This window comes from Miniopterus schreibersii, assembly GCF_964146895.1.
Source record: "Miniopterus schreibersii genome assembly, chromosome: 8".
In the NCBI taxonomy this organism is placed as follows: Eukaryota; Metazoa; Chordata; class Mammalia; order Chiroptera; family Miniopteridae; genus Miniopterus; species Miniopterus schreibersii.
The window spans coordinates 33,556,352-33,575,162 of NC_138109.1; the positions used below are offsets into that span (position 1 = coordinate 33,556,352).

Here is an 18,811-nt window from a genome sequence, read left to right on the forward strand (position 1 = left end):
TTTACCTAGTAGGCCATACATATACTTCAATGATGAGTTTGGAATTCTCCAAGAAGCCTTCCCTGATCTACCGACCCACAGGCTGGGTCAGAGGCCTTCCTCTCTCAGGGGCCTGGCCACACTTTGTGGTCATTGTTTCCCCTACTAGATTCTCAGGGCTGGGACCTCACGTGGGTCTCATGCACCCTGCATAGCCTCTGCAGAGAGTGTGTGTATGTTGGGGGGCGGGTCTGAAGGACAAGGAGTTCTGATTCCATCCTCGCAATCCTTCCTTCCCTCTCTGTAGCCTTACTCTTGCCCCCCCCCCCCCCGTCTCCTTCGCTCCCCCAAGGGGAGAAGGAGCCAGGTGCCCTCTTGGCCCCAGTCAGCCTTCCGTGGGTCTCAGTGTTCCCACGGGCGTAAGGGGAACACTAAGCGGCATTTCCCGAGCTGTGCTCTATCTGGCCCATGGCCGAGCCCAAGGAGAGATAGAGCGAGAAATTGAACCGCTTCCTCAACAAGTGACTCTAAAAGCCGATGCGCGACATCCACCCTAACCACCGCAAGGGGCCTTTAAACCTGCAGGGCTCGGGAAGGATCTCCGACGAGGCAGCGGGTGAAAACGTGCGCTGCCGAATGAAAAAGCCAGGGGACGGCGCCCGCCGGCCGCCGGGGGGCGCCACGTCGGCACAGACGCGGCCAGGGTTCGCGGGCGAATCACAAAACTCAAGCCCGGTTGCTGGGGCAGCCGCGGAGGTCCCGGGACGGCGGCCGGGCTGCGGGGCGCGGACCCGGCCATGCGGCGGAGCGCGGCTGCGGGGGCGCGGCAGAGCGCGGGGGCCCAGCCCTCAAAGGACCTCTCGGCGGCGGGCGGGCCACCAAGCACCATGCTCTCGAAGCTGTTCAGTGGGGCGCCCTTCGGGGTGCAGAGCCACAGGTGGAGCTGGACTGGGGGAGAGGGAGAGAGGGCCACTGAGGCAGGGCTGGAGCCTGGGGGAGGAGGGAGCTGGGGGAGGGGGACTGGCAGTGAGGGGTGGGAGGCTGGGCTTCCTCTCTCCTTCGTTCCTGCTGCACTGCCCTGCCCAGAGTCCATTTATCGCCGTTATTAAGTTATTTAAAATCGTTTCAAAAGCACCTACAAGGTGCCAGGCTCTGAGAGGCCAAGTGGCCTGGCTCATAGCAGGTCGCTCAGCTTAAAAGCGGTGAGTAGGATTTCAGCCCAGGGGTCTTTTTTCATTCATACATACATATGATATTAAGATATATATATATATATATATATATATATATATATACCGCCTAAGATTTTATATATATATATATATATAGTGTCCCTCCCAAAATGTATCCACACACTTGGAATAGTTATAAAAGCAGTGTTTGTTTATTAAAATACGTTTCATTTTCAAAATTGAGCTATCAGCTGTTACAGTACGTATACATTTTGGGGGGACATTCTGTATATATATCACCTACTATGTATCAAGCACAGTTGTAGCATCTGGGGATCCAGCAGTGAACAAAACAGCAAAACCTTGTACTTGGGGTTTGCATTCTTGTGGGGCTGGGTGGTTGGAGTGGGTAATAAAAAAGGAAAATATATAAAATGATGGGTAGTGTTAAGGTCTATGGAGAAAAAGACGGCTGGGAGGAGGAGCTGGTAAGTGCTGGATGGTGGGGTGGGGATTGCACTGAGAAAATGACTTTTTAGTAAATGCTCCCAGCGGGGAGGGGGTGGGCAGGGACCAGGCAAGAGTGGTGAGGTAACCAGGAGGGACAAAGGCCCCGAGGTGGGAGCAGCCCTGCCCATCCTTTGTGGCCTAGCTCCAAAGTCACTTTCCCTCGCCCCTAGAACTGCTCATGCTAGGGCTGGGTGCCAGGCGCTGGGCTCTCACAGGGCCTCTGTCCTTCCCCAGGTTTGATGTCTCTGCTATTTACCCCGACCGGAAGAAGTTCAGTATCTTCACGGAGTACTCCAGGTTTTCCATGGACAACGTGAGTTTGCCCAGCTTCGCTGACTCTCCCACGTGGTTGGGCCTCTGCCCTCTGAGTCCCCCACCATGGTGGGTGAGGTGAGCCGTGTAAGGGACATGCCTTACACCTCTCCATGCCCTCAGTCCTCAGCACAGAGCTTGGTTAGAGCCAGGGCAGGACTACGGTTGGGGCCACAGAGACCTGGGTTCCATTCCCATCCCTTGCACTGCCTGGCTATGGCTCTTGAATGAGTTATTCCTCCTTCCTGGAGTGTGAAGGAGCCAATGGCAGGAATTCATGATGATACCTTGAGTACCACCCCCCTCAGTGCCAGGCTAGGTGCTGAGTGTGGTGCCAGAGAGGGGCAGGTCACCCCCAGGTCAGGGTGGTGGCTTCCTGAGGACTTGCTCTGTGGGTGGACTGTGTGTGTGTGGCTGTCCCAGCTCTGACTATGCTCTGACTCAGTCCCACGTAGGACCTGGGACCTATGGCACCAAGGAGACCTGCTTCAGCAAGAGAAAGCTGAACAAAGAGGTGGGCACAGGCTGGGCCAAGACCCAGGAAGCCACCCGGCTGACCCAGATGCCCCACTTCCAGTACCAGACCATCATGAGAGAGAAGCGGCTGCAGGTGAGGTCCCTGGCAGCATCCCTCCCCATTCCATTGGTGGCCTCAGTGTCCTCTCGGGCCCAGGTAGAGCTTGTCCTTTAGGGAACACCATCATCCCCTGGGCTCCTCTCCATGTGGACATCCCCAAGTTTAAGGTTTTCACCTTCTCTCCTCTCTTGGGGCAGAAGGAAAAGCTGGGGCCCGGCTCCTACAACTTCAAAGACTTCTTAGAGGAGCTGCAGCAGAAGCCATGCAGCACCCGGGGGCTGCTCAGCTCTGGGGAGGTTCGCTTCCGAGGACTCATCGGGGTAGGTGTTCTCCTGTAAGGAGTGGGAGCCCTCCCACCCTCTGCTCTCTTCAGAGCATGTAGCCTGGGTGGTGCTGGAAGTGCTCCTCTCATTCCATTTCCCCCCCAAGCTTGGCCAGGCTCTCCTTTGGGTCCCCACAACCCTCAGCTTCCCAGTGCGACAGCCTCAAGCCCATATTCTAGTCCCCCAACTAGACTAGAAGTTCCCTGCTGGCAGGGGTGGGTTTGGTCAGTCTCTGAGTCCCCAGCACAGAGCCTGGAATACATTAGCTGCTCAACAAACTCATTCATCTATATATGTAGCCTCTTCTGGTCTCTGGTCCCCACTGTGGTCCCTCCACCACTTCAGGTCTATAAATACCACCTGCCAAAGCTGTGGGTGCCTTCTTTAGGGTCTCATGACTCTGTCCCCTTGAGGGGATGGGGCTGTGGAACCCTGCAAAGGCAATGCCTTCTCCTCTGTTTTCTGACCCCATCCCCCACTGGCACTGGCTGCTGCCACCACCCCTCCCTCTGCATTCTCCCCTCTCTTGGCTTTGGGGACACTGGACTCTACAGCCTTGGAGCTCCTTTACCAGCCTCCCTCCATGGCTCCTCTTCCCCAGCCCTCCCCGCTTCGGGGGTGATCTCTTTCACTCAGCCAGACTCCATGCAGATGGCTCCAGATTCCCACCCCAGGGTCCCTCAAGCACCTCAAACCCTGCACCCCCATCCCATCACATGTCAGCATCTCCCCCAGGCCTTCTCTTCCCGGGAGTGGCTCCACCCAGCTACCAGAGCGAGAAACCCAGCACACCTGCTCCCCTGCAGTCCCTGGGGTCTGTGCTCTGCCCCCCCCCCCACCTCCTCCCATCCCTACTGCTCTGCCCTGGCCCAGACCACTGCCCCACCCCCACCCAGGGGCTGCTTCCTGATGGACTCCCTGGTCTTCTCCATTGCCAGCACCTTCCTAAGCACCCTCACACTCCAGAATCGGGTCTTAATGAGCCTCAGGCAATGCCTCCAGGGCCCTTCCACCCTCTTCCCAGCATACCTCTCCCAGCTCACCTCAAAGATGGAGTTCTGGCCTCCCTGCCTTTGCCCTTCTGTGTAGGGGAACTGCCCCCCTGCCCCACACCCATCTCCTAGGATCCTTTTTGTCCTTCAAGGTCCAGCTAAAAAAATCTTGTAAGTCCCAGTTCCTCTATTCCCCCCTTACCTCCTAATTAATCACTCCTCGTGCCTGGGGCCCAGAAGCTCGGACACCATCCCATTCTAGTTAAAATCATAGGCTTTCAAGTCAGCCCAAGTGTGTGGCCACACACACACACCTCTGGACCTGAAAGTCTGAAGGAAGGGTGAGACTCTGCCAGTGGAGGGCCCAGCCCTGGGCCACAGGGGCAGCAGTTACCATCACCCTTTTACAAACGGGCACCCTTTAAGGTCCCCGGGACATTGTGGCGCTCACTGCCCTGCCACCTCAGTGCCTATATGGTGCCTGGCAAACAGTAGAGGCTCAGAAAGATTGTGGATTTTGGAGTTGGAACCCTCGCACTGCCCCTTTCTGGAGGTGGGACCTTGGACACAAGGTTTGCCTCTCTGAGACTCGGTTTCCCCATCTGTTAATTGCTCATGGTGCTGATTTGATCTCATGGGGTTGTCTCCAGGACCAAGATGTTAGGCTTGTGAAACACCTAACACAAGATGCAGGGACCCAGCTTCCTACCTTAGGGCTTTTCTCCTGAACACACCGGAAACCACAGGCCTGGGAAGGGGGAACGTTTAGTCCTGTTCTGAGGGCGAATAGTTTGGATGCCTGTAGCAGCCGACTCTCCCCCCCCCGCAGAGCACCCTCTCCCCTCCGCCTGCCTGGTTTGAAGCTGCTTGTCCAGGGCTTCTAGGGGTGGGAGGTGGAAAGGGCTGAGCCATCGTGGAGCGGCAGCGACCCCTCGTGGCTAAAAGATGCAGAGCGGCAACAAACATCCTGGGGGGCTCTACCCAAGGACCTCCACCTGCCCACCTAACTACACTGTAGGTGGCTCTTCTCACTCCACCTACAAAGATCATATTTCTGACTTTGGCAGTCAAGGTCCCAGATGGTCATTCCAGCCTTCCTGTCATAATTCCCAGCCTCTCCAAGACTTATCATGTGTCGGTGCCCACTATGGGCTGGGCACTGTGCAGCAGGCTTTGTAGACATTTAAAAATCTTACCCTCATTACCCTGAGAGAAAGTATTACTATTCCGACATGACAGAGGAGGACCATGAGGCTCAGAAGGATCAAGTGGTCTGCCCAACATCACTCCGCTAGGAAGCAGCAGAGTCAGGATTTGAACCCAGGACTCCAGATCCCTCCAGGTCACAGCGATGTTCACAGCACAGCATGAAACTCACTCGTGCAGATGCAGGGCTATGACATGGGTGTAAAGGATGGAATTTCCGAGACCACCAAAGCAAGCAACTGTCTGGGTTGATAGGGGAAGGAAGGCTTCACTCCCAGGAAAGAAGACATTTGAGTTAGCTCTGCAGGATTAGAAGAATTTTCCAAGGCAAAGAAGGCAGGAAGGGCATTTCAGGTGGCAATAATAGCACAAGTAAACAAAGGCAAGGAGGTTGGCAGAATGGCATGTGTTTGGGGACCAGCAAGGACCCACTTAGGCCGAAGTGGGGATGTAGGAAAGCAGCAGTAAAAGATAAGTTGAGAGACAGGGGGGCCATGGTGAAAAGTCTGAACTTGGAACTGAAGGTCTGATAGTGGTGGAGGTTCACAGACTGACCCACTGTGTGTTGGGGGGGATTGATACCCAGGGTCCCTGAAAATCCTGTTCCCCTCTTGGGGGCGTGTCTTCCTCCGGTGCACTCAGCACAAGGAGTGGGACTGATGGCCTCCATGTCCCTCCTTCCCTCCACAGAACTACTATCCAGGCCCTGGAAATTATGGGGAGAAGGGCAACCCATACATAAAGCTGGAGGAGAAGGCCTGGAACCGGTCTCATTCCGAGGGCCTCATGTGCAGGATGGCCAACAAGCCCCGCCCCTCGGCTCATCAGGTACGTCCTCACCTGCCAGGCCTGGCCGCCTTCCTGCCAGTCCTGGGCGCAGACTCCCAGAGCAGGCAGGGAAACCAAGACCCCAGGGGGCCATGGGCCTGCTTCAGCAGCCTTCCCACAAATGGCATCTGTGCTCTGTTCTAGGGCAGTGGTCTGGCACCATGCACCTACTCCTTCAAAAGTGGCATAGAGGCGTACCTGGAACAATCCACGGGCACCCGCGGCCCCTATGACATTTTCTCTGGTGATCGAACCAAGCCCCAACCTTACGGACATTACTCTGTGCAGGTGAGTACCCAGCTGGGGTGTGGGGGGTGCATTCCCCAGCAGGAGAACAGGCCTTACTACCACCGGGACACACCACCCCGTGTGCCAGGCACCATGCAGGGCCCTTCCCATATCCTGCCTACTTCACCCTCACAACAAGGGCGGGATATGGCTCCCTATGTTAGATGAGGAAACTGAGGCTGGCCACACCACGGGTAAGGTGCAGAGCACTGATTTGAACCCCAGAACATCTGTCTGACTTCACTGCCAGTTCTCTCTCCTCTGCCCTGGCATGAACTACAGAGGCAGTGCAGATGGCCACAGTGCCGTCTAGTTGGGAGACTGGCCACAAAGCCTGCAAGGACCTTGACAGCTCAGGCCTGGGTGTCCTGCTGTTCTGGACACACTTCCTGGGCATCACAGGCCCAGCTAAGCTGCCCAGGTTAACAAGGCAGAGAACTGGAGGGCTGGGAGGGGAATCTGAGGTAGACTTTTATTTTATTATTATTATTTTTTAAACCTCACCCGAGGATATTTATTCCATTGCTTTTCAGAGAGAGTGGAAGGGAGATATATATATATATATATATAGAGAGAGAGAGAGAGAGAGAGAGGGAGGGAGGGAGGGAGGGAGGGAGGGAGAAATATCTATGTGAGAGACACTGATTGGCTGTCTCCCTCACGCTCCCTAACCAGGCTGAGGATGGAGCCTGCAACCAAGGTATGTGCCCTTGGCTGAAATCGAACTCGGAACCCTTCAGTCCACAGGCCAACGCTCTAACCACTCAGAGAAACCGGCCAGGGCACTGAGGTGGAACTTTAGCTCAATCCTTTACCCATCAAGTTTCCCTTGTGTGATCCATAGCACTCGTGCTTTGCTTTCTTCACGCTCAGAGCAGCTGGACTTTAGGATCTGTGTAGTTACCTATTTTTTTTGTCTTTGCTGTGCACTCAGTAGGTCCACAGCAGAGCTGAGCAGAAAGCAGAGTTCCCACGTATCTCCTGTCCCCTAATGCACAGCCTCCTCCGCCCAGCGTCTCGCCGAGTGCACATCTGTTACGTTCAGAGAACCTTCGTTGACACATTAATCACCCAGAGTCGGCAGCTTAGATTAGGCTCCGCTCTTAGTGCTGTACATTCTGCGCGTTTGGACAAATGTACAGTGATACGTACCCACTGTTATTGTATCATACAGAGTAGTTTCAGTGTCCTAGAAGTCCTCCGTGGTTCCCCATCACACTGGGTTTTAGAGGTTTGGACTACCACTCCTGCCAGGAAGGAAGGAAGGGAGAGAGGGAGGGAGGGAGGGAGGGAGGGAGGGAGGGAGGAAGGAAGGAAGGAAGGAAGGAAGGAAGGAAGGAAGGAAGGAAGGAAGGAAGGAAGGAAGGAAGGAAGGAAGGGTAAACCTCAGCTGGGCTGTAGGGTGTGGCCTGCAGGTGGGGGTGCTAGAGACCGTCAGACTCACCCTGCCCCAGGCTGGGGACTGCGGCTCACCTGCTCTGAGGGCCTGGCTGCAGGACATCCTTAGGCGGGGTGGGGAGTGATGCCTCATTGGGTGGCCACCTGCTTTTCTCTGATTGCTGGGGAGGCTCCAGAAAAGGGCCCTTGATTTCCCTGGCATAATAGATAATCCTTTCTCCCCTCTCTGTTTTTCAGAAAAAAAAGCCCAGTGAACTGATGAGTTTCAAGAGCTTCGTGGACGAACTTAACTCTCACCACAATAAGAAGCGCGGGGTGTTTTCGAAACTTTCCCGCAACCCATCAACCCCTTCAGAGAGGATTTACTGGACCACTCTCAGCCAGTGCCCCCGAAAACTAGTCAGTGTCCCCCCAGGGCCTGCCTGTCTTCCTCTCTTGGGAGGTGGCTCCCTGCAGGGCTGGGGTGGGGTGACTGTTTCAGGGGGGAAGCTCAGCTTTGGTGTCAGACTCACTTGGTTCCCATCCTAGTCTTGCATTCACCAGTCATGCTGGGTGAGTCCTCTCTCTCTCTGAGCCTTGGTTTGCATGCTTGACCTAACCAGGAGCATAGCCAGGGAGCTATGAGAATTACAGGACGTTAAGGACTGGAGTCCATAGCGTGGAGCCTGGTACCTGAAAGTGCCCAGCTAGCATTGATCTCCACCCTGCCCCTTCTTCCCCTGGGGAGAAAACAAAGGGGAACACTGAGGCAGGGCAGAATGCTAATAAGGGCTCTATCCCAGCAGAGGACTGCACACCTGTTCCAGCTAAGGGAGTCTTGAGCTCCTCTCTGTGGGGCAGCAGCCTGTCATCTGAGTAGGCCCCTGACTTTAGCTGGGCACCTCCTTTCCCCAGCAGGGTCTGCCCCCTTTGAGAGAATCGCTAAGGGCTTGGGAAGGAGTGGGGTCTAGGAAGGAAAAAAGCAGTGCCAACATTTCCTGAATGCCTGCCCTGGGCCAGGCACCTTCCAGCACCTCCCCCCAGGGAGGGATTACCATTTGTGTTTCCCAAAAGGAAACTAAGCACCAGAGATGGGAAGGGGTTTGCCCAGGCTCCCCCAGCAAGGGCAAGAAGGAGCATATTGGAACCCAGGTCATCTAGCTCCAAAGTCTGAGTGCCTTCCACTTCCCATGCTGGGGTCTGGGCATCAATCTGGACCCTGCCAGGCCTGGAGGGCCCTTGGGAACCTGGAGAAAAGTGTCAGGCTAGTGGGTGGGGGTTAGCATGGGTGGCATGGATTATGAGAGCACCATAGGGACCTTCACCCCTGGAGGGTGGGCTCCGGGTGAGTGGGGAGGTGGCTGGCCTCCCACCGTCCTTGGCTCAAGGCCCAGGGCTGTCAGGGCTCACCTGCCCTGGCTGCAGGCTGACCATGGCCAGACCTCCCCAGCTTTCAGCCTCATTCCTGACCCCCAGGCCTCGTCTGGTCCCGGTATGTGGCTTCCTCCAGAGAAGGAATGCAGACGCTTCAACCAGCCCCCGTTCCTGCTGTCCTCCAAGCGGGCAGGCTTGAGGGCCTACCAGATGCTTCTGGGAAGCTGGGTGAGTGGGTCTGTGTCGGGTAATGAGGAGCCCCAAACCCTCCCTGCTCCCTGGGAATTGATGCTCTGAGTGAGCCCGATCTCCCCTCTTTTCTCCCCCAGGGACTAACACCCACTCCCACTGTCTTATTCCTCTAAGGCATTGGTTTCCAAACTTGAGTGGGCATTAGCATCATACTGGAGGGCTTGTTAAAACACTGATTGCTGGGCCCCACACCAGAGCATCTGATTTAGAAGCCTGGGGCGGGGCCTGGGAACTTACATGTCTAACAAGTTCCCCAGTGATGCAGATGCCGCTGTCCCAGGGACCACACTTTGAGAACCACTGCACTCAGGGACCTCACCCCAGAACCATCCCATTCTCTTATTTTTCCAGGGGAATGCTCCCTCCATTCTCTCTTTGTATTTGTCTCGAGGCCTCAGGGGCAGCTGGTGGTTGCATAGGACTCCTTGTGTTCCTTCTCTCCCCCTTCCCCACAGGCAGCCAACCCCATGTGTGTGATATAACCTTCCCTTGTCCTGACTTCCAGCACCACTGGTTAATTTTGTCTGGGTTTGAACAGCTGTATATTTTTAAGCCCTCTCCAGATTTCCCTGGGAACATCTTGCTTGTAACTTATTTGCCTTCTCATTATGTTCCCACTGCCTCATCCCCACCCTCACATCTGAGCTCCACTCCTCTGAGAGCAGAATGCTCCCCACCTCCTTTCCCGCCTAACTGCTTGGTCCCCAATGTGCCCACACCTCCCTCCCTCCCTGATTCTCAGGAGGCCCAGCTGGTCAGTCCCCTCATACTTCCTTTTCTCACCTCCAGCATGGATCTCCTGCAGGGAAGAGGGTCTTCCCTCTGACACCCCAAATAAAATGTTTAGAAAAGAGCCAAAGACCTTGCTGCTACTACAGGGTGGGCCAAAGTGGGAGGGGCTGAGGTGAAGCCCCTGTTCCAGAGGCTGAGCTCACCTGCACATCTGGCTGGGAACCTGCACACCTGGCTGGGCACCTGCTCCCCCATGAGACAGGCCTTTCCCTTGTTGGCAGCAGGTTCAGCTTCACATTGGACTAGTGCTTGGTTCGTAGTATCTCCCAGCTCACCCCTGGTGCCGCTTTCCTCCGATGGCTGGGTCCCTGTCCTGACTTTCTTCTGCCCTCACTAATCACCCTGGGCAGGCTGATCTTCTCTCTGAACCTCTGTTGGCACCTCTTGTATCTATGACCGACCCAGGTGTCTCATGGGATGGCATATAAATTTCCTAGGGCTGCTGTAGCAAAGTACCACAAGCAAGATGGTTTAAAACAATTTCTCCTCTCACAGTTCTGCAGGTGGGAAGTCTGAAATCCAGGTGTCAGCAGGGCTGTGCTCCCTCTGAAACCTGCTGGGGAGAATCCATCGTGCCTCTTCCTGCCTTGTAGTGGCCAGCAGTCCTTGGAACTCCTTGGCTTGTAAATGCGTCACCCCAATTTCTGCCTCTGTGTTGTATGGCCTTCCCCTCCCTGTTTCTTCTTATATCAGGACACCAGCACATTGTGTTAAGAGCCCACCCTACTCCAGTATGACTTCATCTTAACTAATTGCATCTGCAACTAGTGTCTCCAAATAAGGCCACACTCTGAGGTAGTGGGGGTTAGGACTTCCACATCTATTGGTAGGACACAATTCAACCCACGACAGATAGAGTAGGGAGGAGCCTGGGAAGGGGAGGAGGCCTCAGATTAAGTCTCCGGGCCAGGCGTCCAGCTTGCTAACATCCTGCCTCCCCTCCCTGGCACAGAACCCTGTGGGGGTGGGCTACTACCTCAACACCTGGCTGATGGAGACAAAGGACCATCGGCAGCGATATCGGTCCCTGTACCTGGACAGATCCAAGCGCTACCCCTCAAACCCAGCCTGGGACAAGTTCATGCAGTGAGTGCCGCTGGAGCTCCAGCAGAGGGACTGGGGCACCTAAGGGCTCACTTTGGGGTGGGCAAGGACCCTCCTCGACCTTGTGCTTGGTTCTCATGGGAACACAGCTATTGCCCCCAGTGCCAACCAAACAGCTGTGGCAGTGGCGAGAGTTCAGATCCTGGCTCTGCGCTCACTGGCTGTGTGAGGTGGGGCATGTCACTTAACCTCTCTGAGCCTCATTTTCCTCAGCTGTCAAATGAGCAGAGGACTGTGGAGACTGAAATGAGACGCCGTGGTAAGGAAAAGGACCTCATCAACACTAACTTCTCCACCCATGACCCACACAGTTCAGGCTCTGCCTCACAAGGCTTCACCCTATGGAATCTGTTTCTTGGTGTTCGTAATGGGGTTGGTAAAGCTCATTTAAGATGTTGTTGTGAAGCCAAAAGAAAAAGTGCACGAAAATCATGGCTAGGTGTGAAACAGCTTGCAAATGTCAGTGGCCACCATATTTTATTTTAAATATATATTTTTTATTTTAGAGAGAAGAAGGGAGGAGAGAGAGATAGAAACATCGATGAGAGAAACATCAACATCGATCGGCTGCCTCCCGCACATCCTCTGCTGGGGATCAAGCCTGTATTGGCCTGACTGGGAATTGAACCAGTGACCTCCTGGTGCAACCACTTGGCCACACCGGCCGGGCCCACCATATTTTATTGATCTAGGAGGCCATCAGTTATGGTGTGTTCTGTTTCAGGAACGTGGAAGTGTGAAGCATGCACTTTAGCACTGATCATTTTGTTGTTGGAAATCCTGGTGAGGGCATGAGGATCAGATCGATCAGGGAAACCAGCTTTCAACTGTTTATTTTTATAGTCCCGTGTCTTTTCTTGATTTACTCCCTTGTTTTGGTGGCTTCCTTGGAAAAGGTCATAGGAGGTAACATTTTTGATAGACTGCATTCCTGAAAAAAATTTTTTTTCTTGTGCAACTGATCAATAGTTTGGTTGGAAACAAAATTTTAGGTTGGAAGTAATTTTCCCTTGGAATTTTGAAGGCTTTGCTCCGTTGCCTTTGAGTTTCAGGCATGGTTGTTGAGGATTCCGGTGCCATTCGGGTTTTCTGTCCTTTGTACGCAGCCTGCATCTTCCTCTCTGGACCCTTTCGGATCTCTTTATCCCTTGTGTTCTGAAATTTCATGCCCATGGGTCTTAGCATGAGTCTATTTTCATTTATTGGTTTGGGTACTTTGTGGGTTCCCTCCTTCTGAAAACTCAGGACCTTCTATTCTGGGAAAAGTTCTGCGTCTTTGTCTTTGGCCATTTCCTCCTCTCTGTTTTCTCTCTTCTCGTTCAGATGGATGGTTTGATGCCGCAGTTTCTTATCTGTTTCCCCTTTATTTCCTCTGTCTTTTCTGTGCTACTTTCTGGTAAGCTTTTCTTGTCCTTATATTGCTTCCTTACTCTTGCCTTCTTATTGTTCATTTCCAAGAGCTCTTGTGTGTGTTTTTTTCCCCTTTTTAATATATCTTTATTGATTTCAGAGAGAGGAAGGGAGGGGAGAGAGAGAGAGTTGGAACATCAATGATAAGAGTCATTGATCGGCTGCCTCCTGCACGCCCTCCACTGGGGGTGGAGCCCGCAACCCGGGCATATGCCCTGGCCGCGATCTCCTGGGTCCTTGGTCTGTGCTCCACCGCTGAGCCACACCCAGCCGGGCTGTTTTTTTCTCTTTTAACAGCACCCCATTCTGTCATGTGTGCAGCCTGTCCTTTCACCTAAGGGTAATGAGTTTTCCTTAAGTTTCCTTTTGCTCCCTGCATTGTCTTCACTTCCTCCAACTTTTTTTCTTTCACTTGCTTTTAAAAAAAAATAAAATCAAAATAAGTTAAAAATAAAGCAGGAGTAAAGAATTAACAAAAACGAATGGGGACCGGATGATTGGAGGAGTTCTCACCGGATGCTCACAACTCCTCGATGTTGTCCCTCCGGGCCTCGGGCCCAGGGCGGTGACCACAATCTCGAGGGCGCAGCTGCGGGGGAGAACGTGTGGACAGTCCGTGGACTGTGCAGCTGCTGTAGGAGGCCAGGGTGACTGTCAGTGCAACCTCCCCATCTTATACGTAAGTGAGGCTTGGAGGGGTGGGGGTGATGGGACAGCCCAGAGTCCTGCAGCCAAACGGAGGTAGGGCAGGGCCCAGGGGCCGAGGCTCAGACTCCGACCCTGTGCTTCAGCCTCTCCTCCACGGCCAGGTTTGGAGGAGGCCGGGGGTTGGCAGAACACAACATGCCTTTGAACAGTTGCTGTCTTCAGTCAGGCGAGGGAGGGCGTGTGTGGGAGGGTTGCGAAGTCTCCTTCTGGAATGCGCAGTTACAGCTAATCTTTCTCACCCCTCACTCCCAAGCCTCAGCTCCTTCTTCCTGCCAAACCGCAGCTTTCTGCACTTGTCCCTAGGCAGCCTGGGATTTAACTCCTGCATGGGAAAGGCAGCCTTTTGTTTGCCATTCCTTAGAGCTGGGTATATAGGTGCTTCTAAATTTGGACCCAATGGACCGGGTTTTCTATCTGGTCACCTTTCTGGCTCTTAAGATCCAGGTCTTTTTGTTCCATCTGGCCACTTCTGGCCGTGTGAACATGGGCTGTCTGTGCTCTGGCCAGGCCTCACCTTGTACTGCCCCCTTGCTCTCCAGCCTTTGGTCACACTGTGATCTGTTCTTGGAACATCCTGTCCTAGTTTGTCTGGAAAACTCCTATTCATCTCCCACAACCCTGCTTAAACATGACGGCTTCCCTGATTTTTCCAGATAGTGTCTCCATTCTCAGTCTCTTGTGAATTCCCTGGTTGGAGCACTTTCCCCAGTATATTGTAATATTTTTTCATGTTTGTGGTCCCCGAACAGAACTTTTCTATTCTCTGGCTCCAGCATCTAGCTGGCGTACATAGAGGAGCTCAGTGAATATTTGTTAAAGGATAGGTCAGTGCATTCATTGATGGAATGGCCCAGAGTCTGGGTAACTCCATGAAAGGAACACGTGGGAACTCCCATTTGATTTGCAAGAAGTTTATTTTTCCTTTTAAACTTCTTCACCTGACATAGTATTATGAACTTTTTCAAACATACAGCAACACTGAAAAGATTTTACAAAGATTTTACAGTGTATGCCTACTTATCACTTAGGTTATATTATTAGTTTTATTCTTCTTGCTTTTGACATATACCTATTAATCTATCATTCATCCATTCTCATCCTTCTATCATCTATTAATCATCTTATAATTTGATACACTAATTTATTTAATTTTTATTTAACCCTCACCTGAGGATATTTTTTCCATTGCTTTTCAAAGAGAGTGGAAGGGAGAGAGAAACATCGATGTGAGAGAGACACACATGCATTGCCTCCCGCATGCATCCAGACCTGGGCCTGGGATCGAGCCTGCAGCCAAGGTATGTTCCCTTGGCAGGGATCGAACCTGGGACCCTTCAGTCCACGGGCCAATGCTCTAACCACTGAGCTAAACAGACGAGGGCTAATTTGATATGTTTAAAAGTAAATGGCAGACATCAAAATACTCCCTCCTAAGTACTTCAGGGTGCATGCTACTTTTTCAATATTTTAAACTAAAGCCATGATCCTTGTCTAGAAATCTGAGACTGAAATCATAAATATCCATTTCTTGTAATAATAATAAATTCTTATATTCTTGGAGTTTATAATGTACGAAGTGATTTTGTATGTATTTACTGTACATAGTAACTTTAAAAGCTAGGTATTACTCTCAGTGTTTTTCAGTCGAGACAACTCAGTTTTGAGAGAGAAAGTGTTTTCCTAAAGTCGTTGCCAGCCAACAACATCCGTGCAAGCAGTCTTCAAAACTTAGTTGAGCACTTACTATGTGCCGGGCGCGTCCTGGCTACTCAGACATCGTGAAGGAGAACCAGGTAGCTGTCCTGCCCAGAGTGGCTCCCAGCTCCCGGGAAGGGGCTCCCCCCGTTTCTGCAGCTACACCGCAGCGCGAGGAGGAAGAGGACAGGTGGGGCCCGGGCCTCTCTCCACGTTAACGCTTTCCCCACAGCTTTCTGGAGGATTCGAGCCAGAGGGAGGCTCTGAACCCGAAGGCTAAGGCAGAGGCAGCCTTTACCATGACTCCTCTTCCTGTCCCCAGCCTGCTGCCCTTGCCGGCCGCCTTCCTGCCCGGGCCTCTGTGCGTGCTGCTGTGGTGGGAGATTTGGAAGTTTAGTGAGGAAGGGGGGACTCTTAGAAGTATAGCGTGGAGTCCTGCTTCCCACAAGCCCCACGATGCATTTACTACTGAACACAGGAGTCTGGTGATTGCCATGGAGACAAAATGCTGCCAGGGAAAGATAGGGCCTTAGCTCCAAGGGAAGGCCATGTTTCCTCCCTCCCTCCCTCCTTTCCTCTTTTCTTCTATCTTTTTCCCTTTATTTTTGGTGGGGGTAGACACTTGAGCATGTTTCTGGGCTGGCAGGTTGGGCTAAATGATCTTTCAGGTGCTAGGATTTTGTATTTGAAGTTCTGACGAAGCACCTTGGGGGCTCTGGTGAGCGAAACTTGGTGCAAAGTAGAGAGGGAGCTCCTCCTTAGAGCCAGGCTGTTTTGATGGAAACGCTCTGGAGGTCATCAATTTTGGCCTCTCTCCCAATGTAGGATCTCCTGGGAAGCACAATCAACAGGTACCTGTTCATCCCTGTGGGTGCCCTCCAGGGATGGGAGGCTCACTCCCTTCCAAGGGACCAGTTGTATTTTATTTTTTTCTCTGTCTTTTTAAAGGGAAAGGCGTACACCTTTTACTAAGGGGAAGTGCCATCCAACAGTGGATTACAATTCGGATCCTACTCCTTAAAGCTGAATATGAAGGACAGCCTGCGGTGACCAGAGGGCCCGAAGGACTGAGGACAAACCTGGGGATGGGAGGGTGGAAGTGGGAATGGAGGGGTCTTGGAGAAAAGCCACTTGGGAATGCCTGGGAGAGGGGAGAGATGGTGATGTAGTGGGATTACTTTTACTGGAGACATCTATCTGGAGGTCACAATCTGCTGGAACATCGGGAGCCAGATATCTTTTGATATGAGATCAGTTATCCTGAGAATTCAAATCGGCCAGTGACATGAACATAGGAGCCAGACAGCAGATGGACCAAAGGGGTGAAATACAGTGGACACTTTTGGGAGCCTTGACTCCTTGCTCATTAAAATCCATCAACAGGTGAATGAATGAATAAATAATTGGGGTTTATCCACACATATGTCAAGACTAAGCAAACTGTACACTTAAAATATGTGCAGGTTACTATATGTTAATTATACCTTGATAAATTGTTACAGTTTGGAAGAAATTAAAGAGAAATAACTAAATGCAATATAGGATCCTAGAAAGGATTCTGGAAAGGAACATTAGTGTTAAAATTGGTGAAATTCAAATAAGGATTTGTTAATGATATGGTTTAGTTAATGATATTATGCCAATGGTAATGTCTTGGTTTGGTAATTTTACTATGGTTCTATAGAAGATGTTAACATTAGAGGGAGTTGGGTGAGAGACTAGGGAAATCTGTACTCATTACAACTTTTCTGTAAGCCTAAAATTAATTCAAAATAAAGTTTAAAAATATATGCAATAAAATTTTTTAAAAAGACTGCTTTACCTTATAGAAAAAGTACATTTTTTCCAACTATATTAGCTATCATATTAGTGACAGTTACCATAAAGTCAGCCAATTAGGAGAGTTTGCCTTTTATGAGAAGCCTGTGTAACTTTAAATTAGGCAGTTCTTTTGAATACTTTGCCATGAGATACCAATGAACTTCTGTTATAAGTCATGTATGCTGAGAAGGGACAACCACCTACTGTATGGAGCAAAAGGTTCTCTGACTGCATAAAAGGCTTCATTTCACTGTTTCTAGATCTAGGGCTACTTCTCAGCTGGCTCCGGCTAAGGCTCTTTGAGCACTTTGGTGGTGTAAGACTAGATGAGCCTGCATCCTTGTTTAACTCATTAACAGCTTCCACGTCGTTTTCAGGCAAATCACCTGACCTTTCTTGGGCTTCACTTATTTCTAAAATGGGGATAAAAACTGGCCTGCTTTTGTGACAGGAGTTTAATAAGACATTATATGTTGCATGCAATTCAAATGTAGGGTGGGATTGAAGGCTTAAACTACAAAATTCTCCCCTTTATGGAGAATTCACAAAATCCAGATTTGTGAAACTGAACAACTGGAAAACTAATTTCCCAAAGGATTCCTTTCAAACAACTTTAGGGACACCCACATGACACAAATTTTAGGAAAACATCCGTCACATATATCTATGCATTTGTATAAAACTTTATTGCACTAAACTCAACTCTTTGATCTCTGCTCACTTAAGTCTGACAACCTCTAACAATTACGGTGAGCTGAATTGCTCTTCCAAGTAGTCCCAAATACGTAGTGACTCAACTGCAGTAAAAATTGTATTTCTTGCTCCCATAACAAACCAGGCCAGGCTTCAGATTTATGGGCAGTTCTTCAGCAACTCAGGGATCCAGGCTCCCTCCAACTTGTGACTCTGCTGCAGCCTGTGGCCTGGTTGTCATCTGCATCCAGCTAACAGAAGGGGTAAGGGCCAGGAGAACCTCATATACGTTTTTTTACTTCTGTTCACATTCTTCTAGAGAACTCTAACACAAGGGCACACGTGACTGCAGGGAGGCTGGGAAATGTAGTCCAGCAGTGTATCCAAAAAAGGGAGGAATGGATTTCAGGAGATAGCTAGTGGTCTCCCCAGTTTGTAGGTGAGGAAATAGTCTTAACAGGGTTAGCTTGCCAAAATTTTAGATCACCACCTGGTGACAAAGCCAGGACTGTAGCCCAGAGCTCCTAACAACCATGTCTGGTGCCTTAAAAAAAGCACTCCCCTCTCCCGCCCGTGATCTGAGCCACCATGGTCTCACCTGGATTCTTCTCTGGTCTCCCATTTCCACCCTTTCCCTTGCAGTCTGTGCTCCACCTTGCAGACGGGAGAGCCTATTAACAACTACGCCAAATCACATTGTGACAATGATAGAAATTCAAAAATGGGACAGAAAAATCACCCATGAACCTGCTGCCCTGACAAACCTGTCACCTCCTCCATGCTGTCTTTCAGTCCTCATTCACAGGCACACAGGTGCAGAGGGAAACTGACCTGGTGAGTGGCAGAGCCTACACCTGAGCCAGGTCAGACTATACTGTGGTCCCCAGAGCAAGAAACAACAAAGCCTACTTTCCAGGTCACACTTTTATTTTTACAGAAGCGGTGGCTACACAGGGGCATGACGTTTCTGGACAGTAGGCATAGCGCCTGTGGTTCCAAGAGCCTGCCAGGGGAGATTCATGCCTTTCTCCTTGGGCCCCATGACAAAAGGGGGGAAAAAAAAAAATCACACAGCATCCCCATCCCCACCCCCACCCCTCCCTTCTCTTTTAGTAACACCCAATTTAATAATATACATCCTTCCAGCCAAAGAAACTGGCTGTAACTGATTTTACAGAAAACTTTCATGCAGCCGCGAAACTCGTGGCTCTAGAGGGAGAGGCCTGTTCTTTTATTTCCACACATCGCCGCCCCCCCCAGTGTGAATGAAGTTCAACTCCGTCTAAAACCAGCACACAGACAGTGATGGGGCTGGCTACAGGAGAAAGCTGATAGCTCAGCATGCTTGGAAGACTGCCCTTTCCAGGCAAGGCATTATTGGAGTAAAACATTAACCCG

The 18,811-nt window shown here is 51.4% G+C and overlaps 1 protein-coding gene across 1 annotated transcript; it reads left to right on the forward strand.

Annotated features, from left to right (window-relative positions):
* Positions 1–758: 758 nt before the first annotated feature.
* Positions 759–16,705, forward strand: CIMAP2 (ciliary microtubule associated protein 2). The gene is made up of 10 exons (XM_081144243.1): positions 759–916; positions 1,896–1,974; positions 2,419–2,583; positions 2,748–2,870; positions 5,762–5,899; positions 6,044–6,187; positions 7,823–7,984; positions 9,041–9,166; positions 10,935–11,068; positions 15,848–16,705. The coding sequence occupies exons 1-10, from the start codon at positions 777–779 to the stop codon at positions 15,918–15,920; spliced, it is 1,284 nt and encodes a 427-aa protein (XP_081000369.1). The 5' UTR covers positions 759–776; the 3' UTR covers positions 15,921–16,705.
* The last annotated feature ends 2,106 nt before the right edge of the window (positions 16,706–18,811 follow it).

Coding starts and splice junctions, on each gene's coding strand:
- CIMAP2 (XM_081144243.1), top strand. CDS start 777: ATGCGGCGGAGCGCGGCTGCGGGGGCGCGGCAGAGCGCGGGGGCCCAG. Junction 2,871..5,761: donor GCTTCCGAGGACTCATCGGG/GTAGGTGTTCTC, acceptor TTCCCTCCACAG/AACTACTATCCAGGCCCTGG. Junction 6,188..7,822: donor ACGGACATTACTCTGTGCAG/GTGAGTACCCAG, acceptor TCTGTTTTTCAG/AAAAAAAAGCCCAGTGAACT.